At 39.6% G+C, this 23,684-nt stretch overlaps 1 protein-coding gene across 2 annotated transcripts in view; it reads left to right on the forward strand.

Moving 5' to 3' along the window:
• Positions 1 to 23,684, forward strand: part of si:dkey-24p1.6 (protein sel-1 homolog 3) — a 58,091-nt gene that overhangs the window by 19,266 nt on the left and 15,141 nt on the right. For both annotated transcript variants that reach the window (XM_060897770.1, XM_060897771.1), the window contains exons 7-16: positions 1,263 to 1,395; positions 1,485 to 1,620; positions 1,710 to 1,853; positions 9,260 to 9,459; positions 9,534 to 9,713; positions 13,247 to 13,366; positions 13,470 to 13,610; positions 13,773 to 13,835; positions 14,101 to 14,274; positions 17,559 to 17,686. In XM_060897770.1, coding sequence (XP_060753753.1) covers positions 1,263 to 1,395; positions 1,485 to 1,620; positions 1,710 to 1,853; positions 9,260 to 9,459; positions 9,534 to 9,713; positions 13,247 to 13,366; positions 13,470 to 13,610; positions 13,773 to 13,835; positions 14,101 to 14,274; positions 17,559 to 17,686 — 1,419 coding nt within the window. The remainder of the gene's footprint in view (positions 1 to 1,262; positions 1,396 to 1,484; positions 1,621 to 1,709; positions 1,854 to 9,259; positions 9,460 to 9,533; positions 9,714 to 13,246; positions 13,367 to 13,469; positions 13,611 to 13,772; positions 13,836 to 14,100; positions 14,275 to 17,558; positions 17,687 to 23,684) is intronic.

The raw sequence follows: 23,684 nt of genomic DNA on the forward strand, positions 1-23,684 counted from the left end.
TTCGATTCCATTCAGAAAATATTTTTTGTGCAGTTTGTTGTAAATATCGACCACATATTACAATATCAGCAGACATTTTATATTTTGATTCGAGGAATGATATGCGACCTTTGACCTGGATGTTCATGTGGTTACAAGGTCAATTGCTTGTTGATATTTATTGGTAAACGACAAAACTAGAAATTAATACAAAGAACAACGAATGATGAACAAAATGTGACCTACAAAAATACTTAGAAAGTGGAACAAAAAGATTTTCTGACGCAGGTTAAACATTATCAGTTCATTTGTTTACAAACATTACAATTGCTTCCTCATTTACGTAAATTTATATAAAATATATTTTGAACTGCGGCGGCACGGTGGTGTAGTGGTTAACGCTGTCGCCTCACAGCAAGAAGGTCCGGGTTCGAGCCCCGGGGCCGGCGAGGGCTTTCTGTGTGGAGTTTGCATGTTCTCCCCGTGTCCGCGTGGGTTTCCTCCGGGTGCTCCGGTTTCCCCCACAGTCCAAAGACATGCAGGTTAGGTTAACTGGTGACTCTAAATTGAGCGTAGGTGTGAATGTGAGTGTGAATGGTTGTCTGTGTCTATGTGTCAGCCCTGTGATGACCTGGCGACTTGTCCAGGGTGTACCCCGCCTTTCGCCCGTAGTCAGCTGGGATAGGCTCCAGCTTGCCTGCGACCCTGTAGAACAGGATAAAGCGGCTAGAGATAATGAGATGAGATGAGATATTTTGAACTAAATACTGTATAAGTCTGTGTAAAACAAATTTTAAATAAAAACTGTTTTGTTAACTTAATACCACATACCTATTTTTATTTTTTTATTTTTTGAATAAATAATCATCTGGATGTCGATAATTGTGGAACGGTGTCACATGATCTGGTACGCCAAGTAATCGGGAATCAACTCCTTTTTTTTTTTTTTTTTCCCCCCCCAGTGGAAGTTTGAGTAATTATTCATGCACAATTTATGTATTGAAAGTCTTTTCTGCTTTTGCAACAGCCAAAAGATCGTTAAGGTGTCAATAATTGTAGCCGCCGTTCTAGTTGTAGTATTTATTTGTTTGGTTGTTTATCATGCAACACCGAAAATGCTCCACGGCAGAGATCCACATGGTCTGTGTCATATATAAAATATTAAAACATGGTGAAATATAGATATTTTAGTTGATAACGCCTCTTTTTGGACATATATTCTGTTGTTTATTTAAATCTTGTGACTGAACATGTGAATAAATTTTCTGTTTTTGTTTGACCAGGTTTAATACGACAGTAAAGATGGATGATACAGACGGATATTTTGTAGTTGGTGGAGGTGAATTTATTCGAGGCATTGAAGGATTTTATGGTCCTGTGATGTATTACAGAACAAGAGCTCCATCTTTTAACATGGTAAGGTTTACCTTTACTCCGAATAGGCACTTTGGTTTTAATATATTTGAATAAAATAAACACTGGCTGATTTCTGATTTCCTTCCCAGTCCGAGCTCCAGCTTCCTGAGACGGTCCGGATGGTGAATATATCTGGATGGTTACAATCCTGTCAGCAATTTCAAACTGAACTTGAACACAAAATATCTGAGTATTCACGTGAAATTGCTGCAAAGACACAGGGAGGTGCGTCACTCTGTCCACAAGGCGGCGTGTTTTCCTACAAAACTGTATCCTTTTTCCTCATTCTGAGTGATTGCCATATTTCTTTCCAGAGAGATGTGTGGATATGTACACAGAGCTGACACTGAAAACCAATCCAGCATCCTCAAGGACACAGTGCAGCTCTGATGAAGCACTACACAGCCCTCGGAGACGACCGGTGGCTCGGCTGGTTGAAAAAATATTCAGCAGATATGGTGAGAATGACAAACACTAATTCAACATTCAAGTTATTTAAAACTAGTGCTGTCAAAAATGTCGCGTTATTAACGCGTTAACTTGACTCGATTTTAACGGCGATAATTTTTTTATCGCGAGATTAACGCTCTGTGACATGATGTAGGTTTTTCATAAGCTTTTGAAACTGCCAGGAACTTGGAACAGAGACTTTGCTTAGAAAAACGATAGCAGCTAGACTGTAATGCCACGCCCCGCACAGCCAGAGTCCTCTGCCCTCCCCCGAAGAGCCACGGTGCTTGGCTTAGGTTTCGTTTTCCCATCGGTGGCTCCAGCCCCACTTTGCAGTGGCTGTGACAAGACGTGTTATGCTCTGCAATAAAAAAATAAAAAAAAACATTGGTACAACCAGTGTTCGAACTATGCCAATATTTTCGGGGGGTCCCTTTTTTCCCTTGGGGGGGGGTTGGGGTGCTTGCACTTGTCTCAGAGCGCGGATCTCCATCGCGCGCTCACTTCGGATATGCAAATGCTTCCGACACACGATTGCTATGTCAATAAACATCATTTTGCCAATATTTTAGAGACCCCCCAACATTTCCCAAATCATGTTTTCAAGGGATCTCATGTCTGTTTCAGGGGATCTCGGATCCCCCGAGTACCCCCGTAGTTCGAACGGTGAGCAAGCCCATTTACTTTTTCATGCTGATAAGAGAATTACGATGGTTTTTCATGTGACAAAAATGTGCGATTAAATTGCGATTAATCACGAGTTAACTATGACAGTCGCGACATTAATCGCGATTAAATATTTTAATCGCTTGACAGCACTATTTAAAATATAACAGGAGATAATTCATTAGTGGGGGAAAATTTATGGTATAATAACAGAACAGTCTGTGATTATCAGACTTTTTATACTTTTTAAAAGTAAGTTTCTGCTAAAGCCCAGGCACAATCCTCTTAAAACATTATACATCACTGTGCAAAAGTCTTAGGCACCCTGCTTTTTTTTTTTTTTTTTTTCTTCCATACAAACTTTGTTATTGATTTCTATTTTATGACTTCGACATTATCGAGTCAGTCCAAAAACATTTTAGAGTTCCAAACGTTCATTTCCCAACACAAAATTAAAGCTAGACGGCCTTTTGATTTCATAAAGTCGGTGAAATTTAGTTCCCTCAGAAATGTGGTCATTTTCTGTAATATCTCACAAAATATCAGGCCGTTCTGTTCTGTGGCTGGGAAGTTATTTAATTTGAGGGGATTAAAGCTAATAACGTGCATGAAATCGCTCGCTTTGCGCAGTCAAGCAGACAGAGGAAGTCCGTGTGCGCATGCGCAGGTTTACCACCTTCTTCTTCTTTTGGGTTTTACAGCAGCTGGCATCCACAGTGTTGCATTACTGCCATCTACAGGTTTCCCTTTGAGCGTGCACTGACAGTTCCATCATTCTGTCGCTAAACGAACAGCTGATCACACCGAGGTGCTCGCTGAGCGCCCATATTTATTAGTTTGGGTCTGCGTTTCCTTTCCTTCGTATATAACATAACGTCTTTTCTTCTCGCTTTCTGTTACTGTAGTTGGTCTTTCATGTTTCATTCGCACACTCACGTCCTCCATTTTTCTCTCCTGTTTAGGGCCATGTGGCCCTAAATTCATTAATTGTTCTATTTAAAAAAAGAATAAAATTGGAAGTCTGTGATTTGAATTCAGTAGCTTTCAGTCCACTAAACAAAAATAATTGGGTGTCGGGGAAAATTATTTTTATGACCTACCTACACTTAAATCTGAAAGGCAGTCTAGCTTTAATGTTACAGGAAAAAAAAAAGTTTGTATCTGAGCAGCATATTTCATAAGAGAGCACTTTTCAGATGAAAAAAGAAAACATCATGAAGGCTACTGGGTTTTGGGACAAAATGAAGAAGCAAGTGTGAGAGTCAAAGGGTCCAGAAGAACTAAAGAAAGAAAGAAAGCACAACTTGTGAAATTTCCTCTCTGCATTTAACCCATCTGAAGCAGTGAGCACACACACATACCCAGAGCAGTGGGCAGCCATGCTAACAGCACCCGGGGAGCAGTTGGGAGTTCGGTGCCTCACTCAAGGGCACCTCAGCCCAAAGCCGTCCCATATTAACCTAACCGCATGTCTTTGGACTGTGGAGGAAACCGGAGCACCCAGAGGAAACCCACGCAGACACGGGGAGAACACGCAAACTCCACACAGAAAGGCCCTTGCCGGCCGTTGGGTTTGAACCCAGAACTTTCTTGTTGTGAGGCGACCATGCTAACCACTACACCACCTTGACGCCCAGAACCGTAGCTGGTTCTGTAAGATGCTCAGTAAAACCTACAGCTCATTTCCGCATAAAACTGCACTCACTGGACCTGAGACTACTATTTTATTTAATTTTTTAAAGCAAAAGGTCGTCTCACACCAAATATTGACTTCGTTTCATTTCTTATGGTTTACTGCTGACTGTTAATTGTATTTTTTTAATGTTGAAACATTTCATTTCATTATTTTTAAGCTATTTTTGGTCGACAGCATTTCTTTACATGTGCCTAAGACTTTTGCACAGAACTGTGTATATATGTATATACCTTTTATTTAAGCCATTTGCTCCCTAGGAGCATAGGCCACCAACAAGAACTTTCCATCTCGTTCTATTCTGTGCTGTTTTCTCTCATGTTGACCATGAATAATCCCTGGCTTTCATTTCGCCTTCAGTGCCTCTCCTCCAGGTGTTTTTAGAACAACCTCTTTTCCTTGTGGATTCCATTTTAAAACTTGCTTACTGGTGTTCTTTGGCGACTTCCTGAGTATACGTCCTATCCAGCTCCACTTTTTCTTCTGGATTTGCATCTCTACTGGTTGCTGATTGGTTAATTCCCATAGTTCTTCGTTCTATCTGACCATCTAACATTCATTATTCTCCTCAGACAATAATTAATGATTTTTTTTTAAAATTTTCCCAAGCATAGCTTTGGTCATTCTCCAAGTCTCTGCTCCATACAAGAGGACGGATTTAACATTTCGATTCAAAAATCTTTAACTTGGTAATTTTTAGAGAGAGCACCTTTGCTGCCCAGATGTTCCTCAGATTGTTGAAGACTATTCTGGCTTTGCTAATCCTTCTTTTAACATCCTCATCCGTTCCTCCATCTAAATTTTACGACACTTCCAAGATACATAAAGGAGTTCACTTCTTCCATGATGTCATCCATCATTGTTATTGGCTGTCTGTCCTTCCAATTTACCTTCATCAGTTTAATTTTTACTGTGTTTGGCTTTTGGCCAAGTTTCATTGACGTGGTCAACAGGAGAGATGACTTGCCCTGCATTTATTTGTTGTTGAGCAATTCCAGCGTTATGGACGTGACACTTGAACTCAAAATGGCAACAAATGAGCCAGTGCATGTTTTATTGTCTCCCAGTATTTAAACAGGTGTTGCATATTTTAAGGCTGTACCATACTGGAGAAGTGATAGAACAAGAACAATTCCCATAGTACATCTAGGGCATGCCAGAAAATGCCAATAAAAGATGCGTTATGGATGTGACAGAAAAAGTATCACTTTTCTTGGGTGACTGTACATTTTTATCAAACTCTGTGAAATTGTAACCTCATGTCGAAATGGAGATATCCATTTGATAGAGGGGTCCAAGGTGAATATTAAAAAATCTTTGTTTAAAATATTTTGTATTTCATGCAGAGTTTCGGAAGGAAAAGTCAGCGTTATGGATGTGACGAAATTCCGTTATGGATGTGACGCGTCTGAAATAGACATGGCGTATGTTTAGAAAATCAGCAATTTAACCACCATAACCCTTTGAAAAAAACTAAATATCAGCTAAAACTATCAAAGTTCTTAAATCATATTTAGGATGGCTATTGTTTTGCTGTTTTGTGGATTTTAGCATACATTTCTGTGGCTTGTGGCAATAATATAGAATTGTACATGATCAAAGTTGATTTTAGCTTGGGGTTTACATTATAAGAAAGAAAGACTGACAGTGACATATTAGGTTGGTTACAAATTGGTTCAACTTATTCACACCTGTAAAATACAGGCCTAGGTGAGATCTCTGGGAGTGGTTTTGATGTATTACATGTTGCTTTATTTTTGCATGGTGAGGTTGACATTTACATGGAATTGCCCTGTTACTAGAAATTAAAACTATGTCGTCTGCGTAGTCCAAGTCATCCAATTGATGCCAAAGGGTCCATGGTATTCCATTCCTCTTTCCTTCTGTTTCCCTCATGATCCAATCAATTGCCAACAGGAATAGGAAGGGGGATAGCAGACAGCCCTGTTTAACTCCAGTTGCAACAGAAAAACTTTCCATTAGCTTATCTAAGTGAATGACTTTACATGTCATATGATTGTATGAATTCCTAAATAAATAAACACACACAAAAAAATATGGGCAGTTCTTCAGCAGAGAGGCCAAAATTATTAAAACTGCCTTAAGTTGTCAGCTCAGTGATGTTGCTAAAGTATGGAATCCAAGGCAAAATGTACTGAAAACCATATTTAAAAATCATCACCCCCACTATAGCAATGCCGCTTCAGGGAAATCTTGGTGTGAATTTTAAGAAATGAAACGAGTTTTTTCTGACGTCATTCCGTTCCTGACTTTTCTTTCCTCATAAAATGTTTTGTGTTCAGAGTTAAACATAACCAATTTTTCTATGCTTTTTAAGGGTCAAAAGATACTCCACACATAGTGTGAACTTTTTATTTAATACCATTTTCTTGAGTACTGGAACTAAAAAAAAAAAAAGTTACCACATTTTGCTGTGAATGTAATTCCTTTACGGAAGAACTACCTATATATATATATATATATATATATATATATATATATATATATATATTATATATATATATATATACACACACACACTACCATTCCTTTGAAATGTCCTTATTTTTGAAAGAAAAGCACTGTTCTTTTCAATGAAGATCACTTTAAACTAATCAGAAATCCACTCTATACATTGCTAATGTGCTAAATGACTATTCTAGCTGCAAATGTCTGGTTTTTGGTGCAATATCTCCATAGGTGTATAGAGGCCCATTTCCAGCAACTCTCACTCCAGTGTTCTAATGGTACAATGTGTTTGCTCATTGCCTCAGAAGGCTAATGGATGATTAGAAAACCCTTGTACAATCATGTTAGCACAGCTGAAAACAGTTGAGCTCTTTAGAGAAGCTATAAAACTGACCTTCCTTTGAGCAGATTGAGTTTCTGGAGCATCACATTTGTGGGGTCGATTAAATGCTCAAAATGGCCAGAAAAATGTCTTGACTATATTTTCTATTCATTTTACAACTTATGGTGGTAAATAAAAGTGTGACTTTTCATGGAAAACACAAAATTGTCTGGGTGACCCCAAACTTTTGAATGGTTGTGTGTGTGTGTGTGTGTATATATATATATATATATATATATATATATATATATATATATATATATATAAAAAAGAGGATTGTGCTTGGCCTTCAGTAGAAATTTACTTTTAAAAATTAATCGCAATACAATATTTGGAATTAATTATTAATTTGATTAATTTACTTGCTTACTTCTTTATTTTGGGATTACATCAGCAAGCAATACGCTTTAACATGGATAAAAGTTTATTGATTCATTCAGTAGAAACAATAATCAGGCTTTAGCTTATCAATAACCGTGTTTAATAACCGTGTTTAATCCTGAATTCAATTTCAGTCGGGGTTAATTTAATTTTACATTTGAAGTGGTTTACATTTCCAAAATGGCAGCAGGTGATTTTCTTTTAAATAACAGCTTTTCTGTTAAGTATTGCTATAAGGATTGATCTCAAAACAAACATTGTTGCTGTTTAGTTTTTCATAATGCAGGACTCTCAGAATTAATCCCAGTTTAAGATTTTATTAGGTTTAATCACTGATTTATTACTCAACTAATGTTTGTCAGCTCTTTAAAATAATTAAATGTTGAGGTAAGCCACCTGGTGTATAATCTCCCAAAGGGAAGCACTTTCATCCAGAATAGCATCATACAGTACAATAGTGCTGCCAAATTGTTAATTCTGATTGGTCAGAAGCTATTGGTTAATTTTCTATAAGATCAGCTCTAATAGTAGTAAAGCTACAAATTACAGATTTATTTTAATGCACTCTTTCTGTTACATTTCTGTTTCTGCACTAACAGCTTGCACAAGGACTTGTATTGTGAATGCTCACCTAATAACAAATTTAACTAGAAGGGCAACTCCACCAAGCCACATGTTATCAACATCAAAATCAAATCACTTGAACCTAGGATAATACTAAAGCTGTCTACCAAATTTCATCCAAATATGTTCGCAACTTTTTGAGTTACATTGGGAACAGGCAAAAAAAAAAAAAAAATCCTGAATTCACATACATATCTAGATTCTGGATCAACAAACGTATTCGGATTTGCATCAAAATCTAATCAATTGTTTCTTGGCCCATAGCTCTCCCTTCCACCAAATTTCATCCAAATCCGTTCACTACTTTTTGAGTTGCGTTGGGAACAGACTGAAAAATCCTGGATCTGAATACATATACCTGGATTCTGGATCCACATATATATTCAGATCTGCACAAAATCTCATCGATTGTTCTTTGGCCCATGGCTCTCCTTTCTACCAAATTTCATCCAAATCCGTTCACTACTTTTTGAGTAACCTTGGGAACAGACTGAAAAATCCTGGATCTGGATTCTGGATCCACATACATATTCAGATTTGCATCAAAATCTAATCAATAGTTCCTTGGCCCATGGCTCACCTTTCCACCAAATTTAATCCAAATCCGTTCACTACGTTTTGAGTTACGTTGAGGAAAAAAAAAAAAACAAATGGAGCTGAAAACATAACCTCTCACAAAGCTGGCAGAAGTAACAATTAAAAAAACAAACAAACAAAAAAAACCCAATCATATAATCAAGTTTTATTTAACATTTGTGGAAGGAGTCTCCGGTGTCAGTTTTGTATCAGTCAGATGTAAATCTCTAACTTACTTTTTCAATATTGGAAAGTCTTCGGGAGAATCATTATTATTATTATTATTATTATTATTATTATTATTATTATTATTATTAACAACTTCAAGAGAGTAAAACGAAGGTGGGTGAAGGAACAACTAATTCATAGCTGTAATGTCAGTGAGAACCTGAACTAACTAGTTCTGCAGATGTTCCACAACGTTGTTGTACTTCAACACAATGAAAACTGTACTAGTCGACAAATAGCTGTGGTATAAAAGGAATAAACCATTGCTATTAGAGGAAAATAATCAACTTCAGGTTAGTATCCATAATTCCGGCACACAATATAGTGTCTTATTTCACATTTTCTTATCAGTATACAACCAGAGAGTTATGAATACCATCTTGGTTGTTCCTCAGGCTCTGTGAGTCCAGCAGCCATTGGCCGAGCTTTGTATGCGTCCGTGGTGCGTATGATGGAGGCAGAAAAAAGTGTGAAGGCAGTAAGAAGGCTGATGCCTTCTCTATTACAAGCAGGGTGTTTAGGAGACAACTGGGCTCTCCATCTCGCGTCTGTTCTATACAGCAGTGGGCTCGGTGTGAAGAAACAGCCCTACAAGGTGTGTTCTATGTAGAAAAGATATAGTACATTAAAAAAAAAATACAAAATAAAAATTGTGTCGTCTTGTCTCAGGCCTGGCTGCTATCAGCGTTGGGAGCTCAGAAGGACTCGAGACTGGCTCTTCTCCGGCTGGGGCACCTGCACCATGTAGGTGATCAGGGCGTGGCAGCAGACCCAGACCTCTCCTATGCCTACTATTCCAACATCGCCAAGCAAACCTCAGCTGACCGTCTCAAACCTTCCTCACAGCAGGTACAGCATTTAATCTAGCATCTAACACTCGAGGTATTGTTCCTTACTCCATTATCCTACATTATCTCAGTGTGTATATTACTGGACCTTCTGCTTTTTGTCATTTCTAATATGCAGTAAATTATATGTAATACTCATGGGCATGGATATTTCTTCCACTGTTATTCCCAGATACTGGATTTTAATGTTCTTGAGGAACACTAGAAGATAAGAAAGGCAAAATATCTGCTTTAACAATGGCTAATGTGTGCATTTTTGATATTATTGTTTGGTTTTTTTGGTTATCCTTTCAAATGTCAGGCAAATATCAAATAAAAACTCTTCTTTTTACTGGCTTTTTAATATGTGGAATTAAAATAACTTCAGAAACATAATCAATGACGGAGTAGTGTGATCTATGGTAGCCCTATATTATATTACGCTGATATCACGACATTTTGCGTTTGGTTAAATTTTTTACTCATTAAATTATGACGTCATAAAATTTACCTGTTGTGGAATATCTGCAAAATAAGTCAGTTCCCTTTATCACTTACGTTGTTACAGATATAAAATTGTTCCTTCACTACCGCTCGTTTTTTTTCTCTCGCTCTCTTAAAGTTAATTTTAAAAAAAGTCAGGAAACTTAGTAAGAAATAAATATTAAACGTGTCACCTTTGAGAAAATTTCCCTGCATCACCGCTACACTGAAGAAAAAATATAAAATCCTAGCAAGTGAAAACATCTTTAATCAAATTGATCTAGTGTTTCCTGTAATAAGATTACAATAAACCAGATATAAGATTAAGATAATTTTAAGTTTTAATTTTCTTTGTTGGCAAATTACATTTCATTACAACATTTACATTCCAGGTATTTAGCAGACGCTCTTATCCAGAGCGACGTACAACATACCCAGAGCAGCCTGGGGAACAGTAGGGGGTTAAGTGCCTTGCTCAAGGGCACTTCAGACATTCCTGCTGGTCCAGGGAATCAAGCCAGTGACCTTTTGGTCCCAAAGCTGCTTCACTAACCATTAGGCCATGGCATCCGCTAATAATTTTGCTTCTTTCTAAAAATAAATACTTAAAATCATGAAAATGATCTGCCAATAGAATAAGAAAATTTAAAATGAAATTAGAGCAGCGACTACAATTATCGACAGTCCATAATTATCGACACCTTTTCAGATTTACCAATAAAAAACAATTTTACAAAGCTGAGTTTCAGTTACAACAGTTATTATTATTGGTTAATTAATCAACCAGAAGACCCGCCTCACCCTTTGATCTTGTTGCCTGATGACGCAGCTTGTTACCGGAGATGGAATTTTTTTAGCACGATCAGCAAGTTGATGAAAACCCGGACGTTCTCATCGCAGGTGAGCATGGTGGAAAGATCATGGACATGTTTTTACTGATCAAATTCACCAATATTTCATGATCTCCTTGTCGAAACCTACTTTGTTTCTGACTCTTTCATTTGACAGTCGCCATTTTGTATCTAAACGCGCATTTGAGAAGTCACGTGAGGTGTCGATAATAGTGATCACTTTCACCGGTGTCCACCGTTATCGACACGCTGTGGAATTAAGGGACATTTTACAACTGTTATGGATCCATCTTTATGTAACATTGTTGTAGTAGATGAAGTACTTTAAAAAAAAAAAGTGCTGTGATTTATTTATATATATATATATATATATATATATATATATATATATATATATATAAAATTTAAAATGACAATTTTTTTTTAAATGATTTTTTTTTTTCCTGATTCATAGCAGAATGGAATGTTTATAGAGTATTTGGAATCCGATTGCAATAAATAGAATTAAACCAGAATTAAATTCCTAGCATATAAAAAAAAAATTACATGCTTGAAATATTCAGATTTTTCTATTCCATTCAGATTTTTTTTTTTTTTTAGTTTGTTGTAAATATCGACCACATATTACAATATCAGTAGACATTATATTTTGGTTCGAGGAATGATATGCGACTTTTGACCTGGATGTTCATGTGGTTATAATGTCAGTTGCCTGTTGACATTTATTGGTAAACTACAAAACTAGAAATTAATACAAACAACAACGAATGATGAACAAAATGTGATCTACGAAAATACTTAGAAAGTGGGTAGAAAGTGGAACAAAAAGATTTTCTGATGCAGGTTAAATATTATCAGTTCATTTGTTTACAAACATTAGAATTACTTCCTCATTTACGTAAACACCGATATTTATATAAAATATATTTTGTACTAAATATAAGTCTGTGTAAAACAAATTTTAAATAAAAACTGTTTTGTTAATACCACATACTGATTTATTATTTTTTATAACTAATCATCTGGATGTCGATAATTATGGAATGGTGTCGATAACTGTGGACATATGTGTCAATACTTGTGGAATGGTGTCACGTGATCTGATAGGTTAAGTAATTGGGAATCAACTTTTTTTTTTTTTCCAGTGGAAGTTTGAGTAATTATTCATGCACAATTCACATATTGAAAGTCTTTTCTACTTTTGCAACGGCCAAAAGATCGTTAAGGTGTCGATAATTGTAGCCGCTGCTCTAGTAAAAAATGTCTCGCAGTAGGCTTTTCACTTGCCAAGTTTTTTTTTGTTTATCTGTCTATCTATCTATCCGTTTATTTATTGCAGTGCATTAGTCTTAGAGTACGTAGATCATGAGGCCACATGTCCCTGTGTAAGACACTTGGGTAAAGGGCTGAGCTCTTTGATTGGACTCGCGTGCTCCTTGTTACAGAGGACACTAAACCCTTCTCCTCACATTTGCATAACTTTTAGATTGGATTACATCTCGGGTGCATATAAATGGAGATTGCCTACAGATTGGGCAGTTTTGGATATCAATAAACAGATTATCCAAAATATATGATCAGAATGAATTTATTCAGATATGTATAATTTATTAAATGAATATTTTTACTTCTCATCTCATTATCTCTAGCTGCTTTATCCTTCTGCAGGGTCGCAGGCAAGCTGGAGCCTATCCCAGCTGACTACGGGCGAAAGGCGGGGTACACCCTGGACAAGTCGCCAGGTCATTACAGGGCTGACACATAGACACAGACAATCATTCACACTCACATTCACACCTACGCTCAATTTAGAGTCACCAGTTAACCTAACCTGCATGTCTTTGGACTGTGGGGGAAACCGGAGCACCCGGAGGAAACCCACGCGGACACGGGGAGAACATGCAAACTCCACACAGAAAGGCCCTCGCCGGCCCCGGGGCTCGAACCCAGGACCTTCTTGCTGTGAGGCGACAGCGCTAACCACTACACCACCGTGCCGCCCAATATTTTTACTTATTTATATAAATTATACTATGTATAATTTATTCAGAATTATTTTTGGCCAAAGGATATATTAAGGTACCATTTGTTTGTTGACTTCAAATGGACAAATTCATAATGGTCTGGGCTTTACATTACATAAAATTGGGTGCGGAGCCAAGACATGTATCCCAAACAGCATTAAAATAAACTGATTAAATATTTTTTGGACATCATGTAGACGTTTGTCGAGTCAATACACCTCAATGACGAGGAACAACTGAAAGCCCAAACCAATGAGAATGATGACATCTTTCAGTGGCTCAAACTCCAGGCACGCAATGGTGTCGCAGATGCGGAGGTAATGAACATCAAGACTGTCCACAGTAAATTTACTCCCGGAATGTACAGTAAGTTTTCCTTGAAGTGTACGTGTGTATGAACACGTGTGTTTGACTGTCCAGCGGGCAGTAGCTCGGATGTTGTTCTGGGGTCAGCAAGGCGTAAGTTCAGATATCCAGACGGCAGTGAGACACTATGAGAGAGGAGCCACCAGGCTGCAGGACCCTGTGTCCATGTACGACTACGCCATTGTTCTGCTCATGGTCAGTCCTAATTATGTGTCAATTATAAGTCATTACAATCTGTGACACTGCTGCATGACTGTGAACCTTCAGATATACTTAAGAATATGAGTACAGAGTTTTAATGGACTGTGTGGAAAAAGGGTGAGAGGTAAATTCTACTCATTTCCATATGCTTTCCAGGGCCAAGGAGTTCCAAAAGACGTGCCAAAAGCTGTCACTTTCCTGGAAAAAGCAATGAAACAGGTACAAACTGTAAACAAGTCACAATCAATACTTCTCCGTTCCATATATTGTCTGATAATATAAAGAGCTAACGGTCATTCAATAATTTTTCCCGATTCTGGGTTATTAGCGAGCCTGACCAGAAGAACAGATAACATTTGTCATTTCCTCATTGCTGAATTTTTGGCTCAGTGTTAAACCAAGCCCCGTTCCCTTCTTATCTGGTTATGAAGTATGTAAAGTATGTGTTGAATGGTTGATAAATGTGCTTTGCTGTGCACCACAGGGCTATGCTCCAGCCATCACAGCTTTGGGTTGGTACTACGAGCAGTTTGAGAAGAACTATGAGCAAGCAGTGGAGCTCTGGGAACTGGCTGATCAGCTGGAGAATCCAGATGCTGCAATGAATCTCGGGGTCCTTCACTCACAAGGCCTTTATCCTGGACAACCACCTGACAAAGTCTGTTTATGCAAACATTTACTGATCTACTGGATAAACTGACTGGTTAATTAGTGGGTTGGTTTAGTGATGTTTTGTTAATTGGTTGCTTGACTGATTACTTGGTTGGTTGCTTGGCAGGTTGGCTGAGTGATTGGTTCATTAATTGGTTGGTTGATTGCTGGGTGGCCAGGGTGGTTGGATAATTGGTTGGTTGGTTGTTTGAGTGGGTAACTGAATACTTGTTTTGTTGTTTTTCTTCTTTTGGGTGTGCCTGTTAAGGGTCACCACAGCAAATTTGTTCCACATATTTGATTTGGCATATTTTTTTTTTATTTTTAATTTTTTATTTATACACCAGATGCTCTTCCTGATACAACCCTCCCCAATCTATTTGGGCTTGGGACTGGCACTAAGTATGTACTGGCTTTTGGAACGCCAGTAGCTGGGTATTTCACCTAATCTGCATGTCTATGAACTGTGGAGGAAACCGGAACACCCGGAGGAAACCCACACAGACATGGGGAGAACATGGAAACTCCCACACAGAAAGGCTGTGAGGTTCAAACCCAGAACCTTCTTGCTGTGAGGCAATGGCGCTAATCGCTACACCACTGTACCACCCGAATTCTTGTTTTGTTGATCGATTGTTTTGTTAATTGTCCATTTGATACACTATATAAACTGTACCAAACAATTAACCAAACAACTAATTAAAACAATACTTTTGTTGATTTGCTTTAATTAGGTGTTTGGCTAATTGTTTGGTTGGGTGAGTGATTGACTAATTGGTTGGTTGAGTGAATGTTTGGTTGATTGGTTGGCTAATTGCTTAGGCAGGTGAGTGATTGTTTCATTAGTAGTTTGGTTAATTGGTTGGTTGAGTGAATGTTTGGTTGATTGGTTGGTTAATTGGTTAGTTGAGTGAGTGATTGTTTAATTGGTTGTTTTTTTTTTTTTATTTAGTGGGTTGGTTGGTTCATTGATTGATTGGGCTGCATGGTGGTGTAGTAGTTAACACTGTCGTCTCGAAACAAGAAGGTTCTGGGTTTGAGCCTAGTGGCCAATGGGGGCTTTTCTGTGTGGAGTTTGTATGTTCTCCCTGTGTCTGCGTGGGCTTCCTCTGGGTGCTCTGGTTTCCCCCCCACACAGTTCAAAGACATGCGGTTAGGTTAAAACCCTTTGGTGACTGACCCCTTGAAAATGGTTCCTCCAGGAACGATGACGTTTCAGTTGTCAAGACAATGGAAAAACTAAAATACAAGAGCATTTTGTTTTGTGCACAAGAGCATTGTGACGTATCTTTCTGTTTTTGTATTTTAGTTTTCCATTGTCTTGACAACTAAAACATCATAGTTCCTGGAGGAACCATTTTCAAGGGGTCAGTCACCAAAGGGTTAACATGGGGCAGCCTTGGGCTGAGGTTGGGCTGAAGTGCCCTTGAGCAAGGCATGTAACCCCTACCTGCTCCCCAGGCACTGTAGCATAGCTGCCCACTGCTCTGGGTATGTGTGTGTGCTCATTGCCCTTGTATATATGTGTGTGTGTGTGTGTGTCTCATCTCATCTCATTATCTGTAGCCGCTTTATCCTGTTCTACAGGGTTGCAGGCAAGCTGGAGCCTATCCCAGCTGACTACGGGTGAAAGGCGGGGTACACCCTGGACAAGTCGCCAGGTCATCACAGGGCTGACACATAGACACAGACAACCATTCACACTCACATTCACACCTACGGTCAATTTAGAGTCACCAGTTAACCTAACCTGCATGTCTTTGGACTGTGGGGGAAACCGGAGCACCCGGAGGAAACCCACGCGGACACGGGGAGAACATGCAAACTCTGCACAGAAAGGCCCTCGCCGGCCCCGGGGCTCGAACCCAGGACCTTCTTGCTGCGAGGCGACAGCGCTAACCACTACACCACCGTGCCGCCCTGTGTGTGTGTGTGTGTGTGTGTGTTTTTTCACTGCTTCAGATGGGTTAAATGCGGAGGTTAAATTTCACTGTGTGCTTCAGTCTGTGATTGAGTGTACATGTGACAAAGGCTTCTTGGGTGAGTGATTGGTTGATTAATTGGTTGGTTGAGTGAATGTTAATTGATTGGCTAATTGCTTAGGTAGGTGAGTGTTTTGTTAATTGATTGGTTGGTTAATTGGTTAGTTGGGTGAATGTTCAGTTGTTTGGTTTTTCATTCAGTCGGTTGGTTGATTGAGTGAATGGTTGGTTAATTGGTTGGCTGGTTGTGTTATTAAGTGATTTACAGTTTGAATTGTAACTATCCCAGTGTCTCCTGGCAAGTCCTGCTTTCAAACTGAATTTGCAGAAATGAGCATATGATTTGTATGAAAGTTTTTGATAGTACTTTATTTTTTGGATAGTCTATTTTAGGCACTGTACAAACTGTAAGCAAACCATCTACAGTATAGACAACCTGTCTGATCACTATCATAAAGAAGTTTACTAGCTAATTCCCAAAAATATGTGAATGGCTTATAATTATTACATTTTAGCACACAGTCTGTAGACTATCAACTTATCCTTTTTACTTTCTCTTTGTTTGAACAGTCAACATTATGGCTCTAGATGATTAGTAGATCATCCACAAACCATCAACGTGTCCCTACTGCCATCACTCATTTCCACTCCATATGGATTCTGACGATTGACAGGGTGTCCAAAAAGTCAGAAACAAATGGAGAATATGTTGAGCAAAATCTGGAAAAAAAAATACAACGGGTGAATTAATTAATGCATAGTGCGTAAAGGTGAACACGTACAGCATATGCTTAAATAATAAATACAAAATTACATACATGTAGTTTTATTCTCATTGGTTCCAGACACCCTGTATTTTCTGATGTGCTGCAATATTATTTGATATTTTGATAATCAGTTGACAGTCTTTCATGGCAGTCTATATTTTGAGCATCTAAATCAGACTATCTAAAATAAAATGTTCTAATAAAAGATGAAATTGTGTTCCTGTAATCTTAGGCTGAAAATGCAATGCATCGAAAACTTCTGATTTAAAACATCAACCAATTATACTGTTATACAGCAAAAGCTTGCTTTGAAATTACCATGTCTCAAATTAAATACTGATGGATTAAACCAAAGTCCATCTATTTATTATTTTCTGCTTGAATAAGCTCTTTCACACAGAAATATTGTAACAAATGACTTGGACTTGGGGACACAGGGACAGCACAGAGAGCACGAATGGTGTACGCTACACATGAGTACACAAACAAGAACAACAACAAAAGCAGTGGGTAAACATGTTATTGCTTTGCTTTGTCTTCAGGTTAAGGCATATCAGTACTTTCTGAAATCAGCCCAGAGAGGCCACATCGATGGAGGCATTGAGCTGGCTGAGATTTGGAGTCGAGGTATTCCTGGCTATGTGGTGCGACAGCCATCAGATGCTGTTCTGTAAGTTGAAGGGCAACCTGGACAAAGTATTCTGATTACCAGGAAGCCAAGATACCTTTAAAATAATACAAATAAGTGTTTCTACATATGAAGAGAGTGGTTCCGGAATGCAATAAGTGTCATTTTCAAAGAATAAAATCAAGGTCGCACCAAAAGAAGTTTGGCATTTGATTGCGATGCATAGTTCTATCATCAATTTTATGCAAAACACGATATCCGCCACATTTCTCTGCATGGTATATCCCCTTTCTTTCCAAAACCCGACACATGCCACTACCTTATTTTCCACAGAATGTGTTATCTCCGCTCAACCAATCACAGCGCACCATTCAAATACAGAATCAATAACAGCCGTTCCCACTGACTGTCAAAATTGCGAAGAATTACCGTCTTTTCGTGAGATGTTGAACAAAATAAATGAATAACTCTGATGGAATCAAACATTTTTATCTTAACATTTTATATTATTCTTCCAGTAAGGAATGTGGTCCAGGGTTATTTTCTACTTTGAGCCATCTGGTTCCTCCTGGGATCTAGATATGCCACTTTATATATAATATTAGTTATTGCCTGTGAACCTGACTTCCTCTGAATGGTGCTCTTCACAGGGGCTTTATTGGTCCTAGGGTTTGGTCAGATATCGCATGTGATATATATACTGTACATACATACAGTGGGGCAAAAAAGTATTTAGTCAGTCACCAATTGTGCAAGTTCTCCCACTTAAAAAGATGAGAGAGGCCTGTAATTTTCATCATAGGTACACTTCAACTATGAGAGACAGAATGAGAAAAAAAATCCAGAAAATCACATTGTCTGATTTTTAAAGAATTTATTTGCAAATTATGGTGGAAAATAAGTATTTGGTCAATAACAAAAGTTAATCTCAATACTTTGTTATATACCCTTTGTTGGCAATGACAGAGGTCAAACGTTTTCTGCAAGTCTTCACAAGGTTTTCACACACTGTTGCTGGTATTTTGGCCCATTCCTCCATGCAGATCTCCTCTAGAGCAGTGATGTTTTGGGGCTGTCGCTGGGCAACACGGACTTTCAACTCCCTCCAAAGATTTTCTATGGGGTTGAGATCTGGAGACTGGCTAGGCCACTCCAGGACCTTGAAATGCTTCTTACGAAGCCACTCCTTCGTTGCCCGGGCGGTGTGTTTGGGATCATTGTCATGCTGAAAGACCCAGCCACGTTTCATCTTCAATGCCCTTGCTGATGGAAGGAGGTTTTCACTCAAAATCTCACGATACATGGCCCCATTCATTCTTTCCTTTACACGGATCAGTCGTCCTGGTCCCTTTGCAGAAAAACAGCCCCAAAGCATGATGTTTCCACCCCCATGCTTCACAGTAGGTATGGTGTTCTTTGGATGCAACTCGGCATTCTTTCTCCTCCAAACACGACAAGTTGAGTTTTTACCAAAAAGTTCTATTTTGGTTTCATCTGACCATATGACATTCTCCCAATCCTCTTCTGGATCATCCAAATGCTCTCTAGCAAACTTCAGACGGGCCTGGACATGTACTGGCTTAAGCAGGGGGACACGTCTGGCACTGCAGGATTTGAGTCCCTGGCGGCGTAGTGTGTTACTGATAGTAGCCTTTGTTACTTTGGTCCCAGCTCTCTGCAGGTCATTCACTAGGTCCCCCCGTGTGGTTCTGGGATTTTTGCTCACCGTTCTTGTGATCATTTTGACCCCACGGGGTGAGATCTTGCGTGAAACCCCAGATCGAGGGAGATTATCAGTGGTCTTGTATGTCTTCCATTTTCTAATAATTGCTCCCACAGTTGATTTCTTCACACAAAGCTGCTTACCTATTGCAGATTCAGTCTTCCCAGCCTGGTGCAGGTCTACAATTTTGTTTCTGGTGTCCTTTGACAGCTCTTTGGTCTTGGCCATAGTGGAGTTTGGAGTGTGACTGTTTGAGGTTGTGGACAGGTGTCTTTTATACTGATAACGAGTTCAAACAGGTGCCATTAATACAGGTAACGAGTGGAGGACAGAGGAGCCTCTTAAAGAAGTTGTTACAGGTCTGTGAGAGCCAGAAATCTTGCTTGATTGTAGGTGACCAAATACTTATTTTACCGAGGAATTTACCAATTAATTCATTAAAAATCCTACAATGTGATTTCCTGGATTCTTTCCCCCCATTCTGTCTCTCATAGTTGAAGTGTACCTCTGATGAAAATTACAGGCCTCTCTCATCTTTTTAAGTGGGAGAACTTGCACAATTGGTGGCTGACTAAATACTTTTTTGCCCCACTGTATATATATTTTCACTGTGTTTTGTCAAAATGACGTAAATGACTCACCGCGTCTCCTCAGTGATGTTGACTCAGCCCGAGCGGAAGTCTCCTGTGAGGAGCGCTGATTGTGTGGTCCCATACAATCAAAACTTTCAGGTGAGTCGGGGAGAGGATTCTCCGCCAAGGCTATGCACAGTGTGTTAGCATGAGCATGTAGCCTACAGGAAATGAATAGTATCTTGGATTAGCACAGTGTGTTAGCGTGAACATGTGGCCTACGGGAAATGAATAGTGTATTGGATTAGCACTAATTGCATGGTTTGGAAAATCAGAAATGTTGTCTTGGGCCCCTCTGGGGTGTCCCCAATCCATGTGCAGAGTAGGGAGTATGTGTGTCCAGCCGTGTCGATTTGCACAAGTGAACATAATGATGATGCAGCCCTGATCTCTCATACTGCTGGTGGCCTCCAGACTCTAGTAAGCCAATTCCACCAGGCCTGTATTGCTTTTCGGCTTACAATCAGCCTAAAAAGACCCAAGTTGTCACCCAAGGAAGCACAGACAAGCCACAAATAAAAATCGATGATCCCATTTTATGTACAGTGGGGAAAACAAGTATTTGATCCCTTGCTGATTTTGTTGGTTTACCCACTAAGAAAGACTTGATCAGTCTGTAATTTTAATGGTAGGTGTATTCTAACATGTGGAGACAGAATATCAAAAAGAAAATCCAGAAAATAACTTGTAAATATCTATATTAATTTATTTGCATTTTATTGAGAAAAAGAAGTATTTGATCCCCTAGTAACCATCAAGAGTTCTTGTTAATACAGACAAGTTAGACTCTCCAAATTACCTTGTCACCTAAATTGAAGACACCTGATATCACTAATGACTTGTATAAAAGCCACCTGGCCACAGAATCAATCAGTTTGTCAGACTCCAAACTCTCCAACATGGGAAAGACTAAAGAGCTTTCTGTGGATTTAAGGGAGAAGATTGTAGACCTGCACAAGACCGGTATGGGCTACAAAACCATTAGCAAGAAGCTGGGCGTTAAGGTGACAACTGTTGGTGCAATTGTGCGCAAGTACAAGACTCACAACATTATCATCAATAGACCTAGGTCTGGGGCTCCAAACAAGATCTCACCTCGTGGGGTTTCCAGGATCATGAGAACGGTGAGAAATAGACCTAATACAACACGGGCAGAGTTAGTGGATGATCTTAAAGCAGCTGGGATCACAGTCACCAAGCAAACAGTTGGTAACACTTTACACCGCAATGGTCTAACATCTTGCAGTGCTCGCAAAGTACCCCTGCTTAAGAAAGCACATGTGCAGGCCCGCCTGAGCTTTGCCAGTGAACATCTGAATGACTTGGAGAGTGACTGGGAGAAGGTGTTATGGTCAGATGAGACCAAAATTGAGCTCTTTGGCATCAATTCAACCCGTCGTGTCTGGAGGGAGAGACATGCTGCTTATGACCCCAAGAACACCATCCCCACTGTCAAGCATGGAGGTGGTAACATTATGCTTTGGGGGTGTTTTTCTGCACAGGGCACAGGGCTACTTCACCGTATCAATGGGAAGATGGACGGAGTCATGTACCGTAAAATCCTAAGTGAAAACCTCCTTCCCTCTGCCAGGAAGCTTAAAATGGGTCGTGGATGGGTCTTCCAGCAGGATAATGACCCAAAGCATACAGCCAAGGCAACCAAGGAATGGCTGAAGAAGAAACATATCAAGGTCATGGAGTGGCCCAGCCAGTCTCCGGACCTGAATCCTATAGAAAATCTATGGAGAGAGCTGAAGCTCAGAGTTGCCAAGCGACGGCCACGGAATCTTGATGATTTAGAGGTCATTTGCAAAGAAGAGTGGACCAAAATTCCTCCTAATATGTGCAGAAACCTGGTCATCAACTACAAAAAACGTCTGACCTCTGTGCTTGCTAATAAGGGGTTTGCCACAAAGTACTAAGTCCTTTTGGCAAGAGGGTTCAAATACTTATTTTCCTCAATAAAATGCAAATAAATTAATACAAATTCTTTAAAGTCGATTTCTTGATTTTCTTTGTGATATTCTGTCTCAGCATGTTAGACTACACCTACCATTAATATTACAGACTGATCGAGTCTTTATTAGTGGCCAAACCAACAAAATCAGCAAGGGATCAAATACTTGTTTTCCCCACTGTATCTATGTTTTATCATCACCAACAACCTTACCCTGGATAGTGAAATCAACAAGTGGATTGGAAAAGCTGCCATGATGATGTCCAACATGAAACAACATGCTTGGGACAACAGCAAACTTCTACCAAAATCCAAATATATTGTGCCTGCATCCTCAGCATGCTTCTGTACAGCAGTGAGTCTTGGACCACCTACTCCTGCCAAGAGAAGAAGCTCAACACCTTCCACATGTGCTGCCTATGTCAAATTCTGGGCCTTACTTGGAAGGACAAAATTACCAACAATGACCTCCTAGAGAAGGTCAAAGTTCCTGCCATGCTTGCCATCCTAAAACATCGCAGATTACGCTGGCTTGGACACGTACAGTACATAGGATGGCAGAGGGTAGAATTCCCAAAGACATTCTCGATGGGGATCTCACCACTGGAAGTTGTAAAACCAGCTGTCCACTTCTACACTTTAAGGACGTAGTCAAACAAAACCTAAACGCCTACGACACCGATCCTCAATCATGGGATCTTAAGGTTAATGACAGGAAAGTCTGGAGATCAGTCCTCCACCATGGTGCCAAAGCAGTAGAAAACAAGATCAGGCAGCTGGCCGATGCAAAGAGGGGGTGCAGAAAACTCCAGACACAGAGAAGAGACCCAATACCTAGCTTTGCCTGCACCAGCTGTGGGAGAACCTGCTCATCCTGTATTGGGCTTTATAGCCACAGTCGTCGTTGCAACTCATCTCATTATCTCTAGCCGCTTTATCCCGTTCTACAGGGTCGCAGGCAAGCTGGAGCCTATCCCAGCTGACTATGGGCGAAAGGCGGGGTACACCCTGGACAAGTTGCTAGGTCATCACAAGGCTGACACATAGGCACAGACAACCATTCACACTCACATTCACACCTACGGTCAATTTAGAGTCACCAGTTAACCTAACCTGCATGTCTTTGGACTGTGGGGGAAACCGGAGCACCCAGAGGAAACCCACGCGGACACGGGGAGAACATGCAAACTCCGCACAGAAAGGCCCTCGCCGGCCACGGGGCTCGAACCCGGACCTTCTTGCTGTGAGGCGACAGCGCTAACCACTACACCACCGTGCCGTTCCTCGTTGCAACTCTTAACCCCAAATTGACCTAAATGCATTCCATAGTCTGCACAGACTGAAGGAGGCTGATGATATAGGCACTGCCTAAAAGTGGCGTTCCTGATGAGTGTAAAATGTGTTAAAAGGCAAATTAAAATCAGCGCTGGATTAAAAAAAAAAAAAACATCTATCTTATGTAAATAAAGATACAAATTTCATTGTCCAGTGGTCAAGTGTTTGAGATACGTTGCCTTGCACTTACGATCGGGTTCCCTGTGATCGCAAAAGCCATCAAAAATCAGCTCAGTGCTTTACTATATTCTCTTCAGTATGGAGCTCCAATATGAATTTAACTGTACATGGTGTCCAAACTTCTAAATTTATTGTTTAGAATCAAAAAAAAGTTTGTCCTTAAAAAAAATAAAATAAAATAGTTTCCATGTAAACATCTGACTCGGCCTATTA

The sequence above is a fragment of the Neoarius graeffei genome, chromosome 17 (assembly GCF_027579695.1).
Source record: "Neoarius graeffei isolate fNeoGra1 chromosome 17, fNeoGra1.pri, whole genome shotgun sequence".
Lineage (NCBI taxonomy): Eukaryota > Metazoa > Chordata > Actinopteri > Siluriformes > Ariidae > Neoarius > Neoarius graeffei.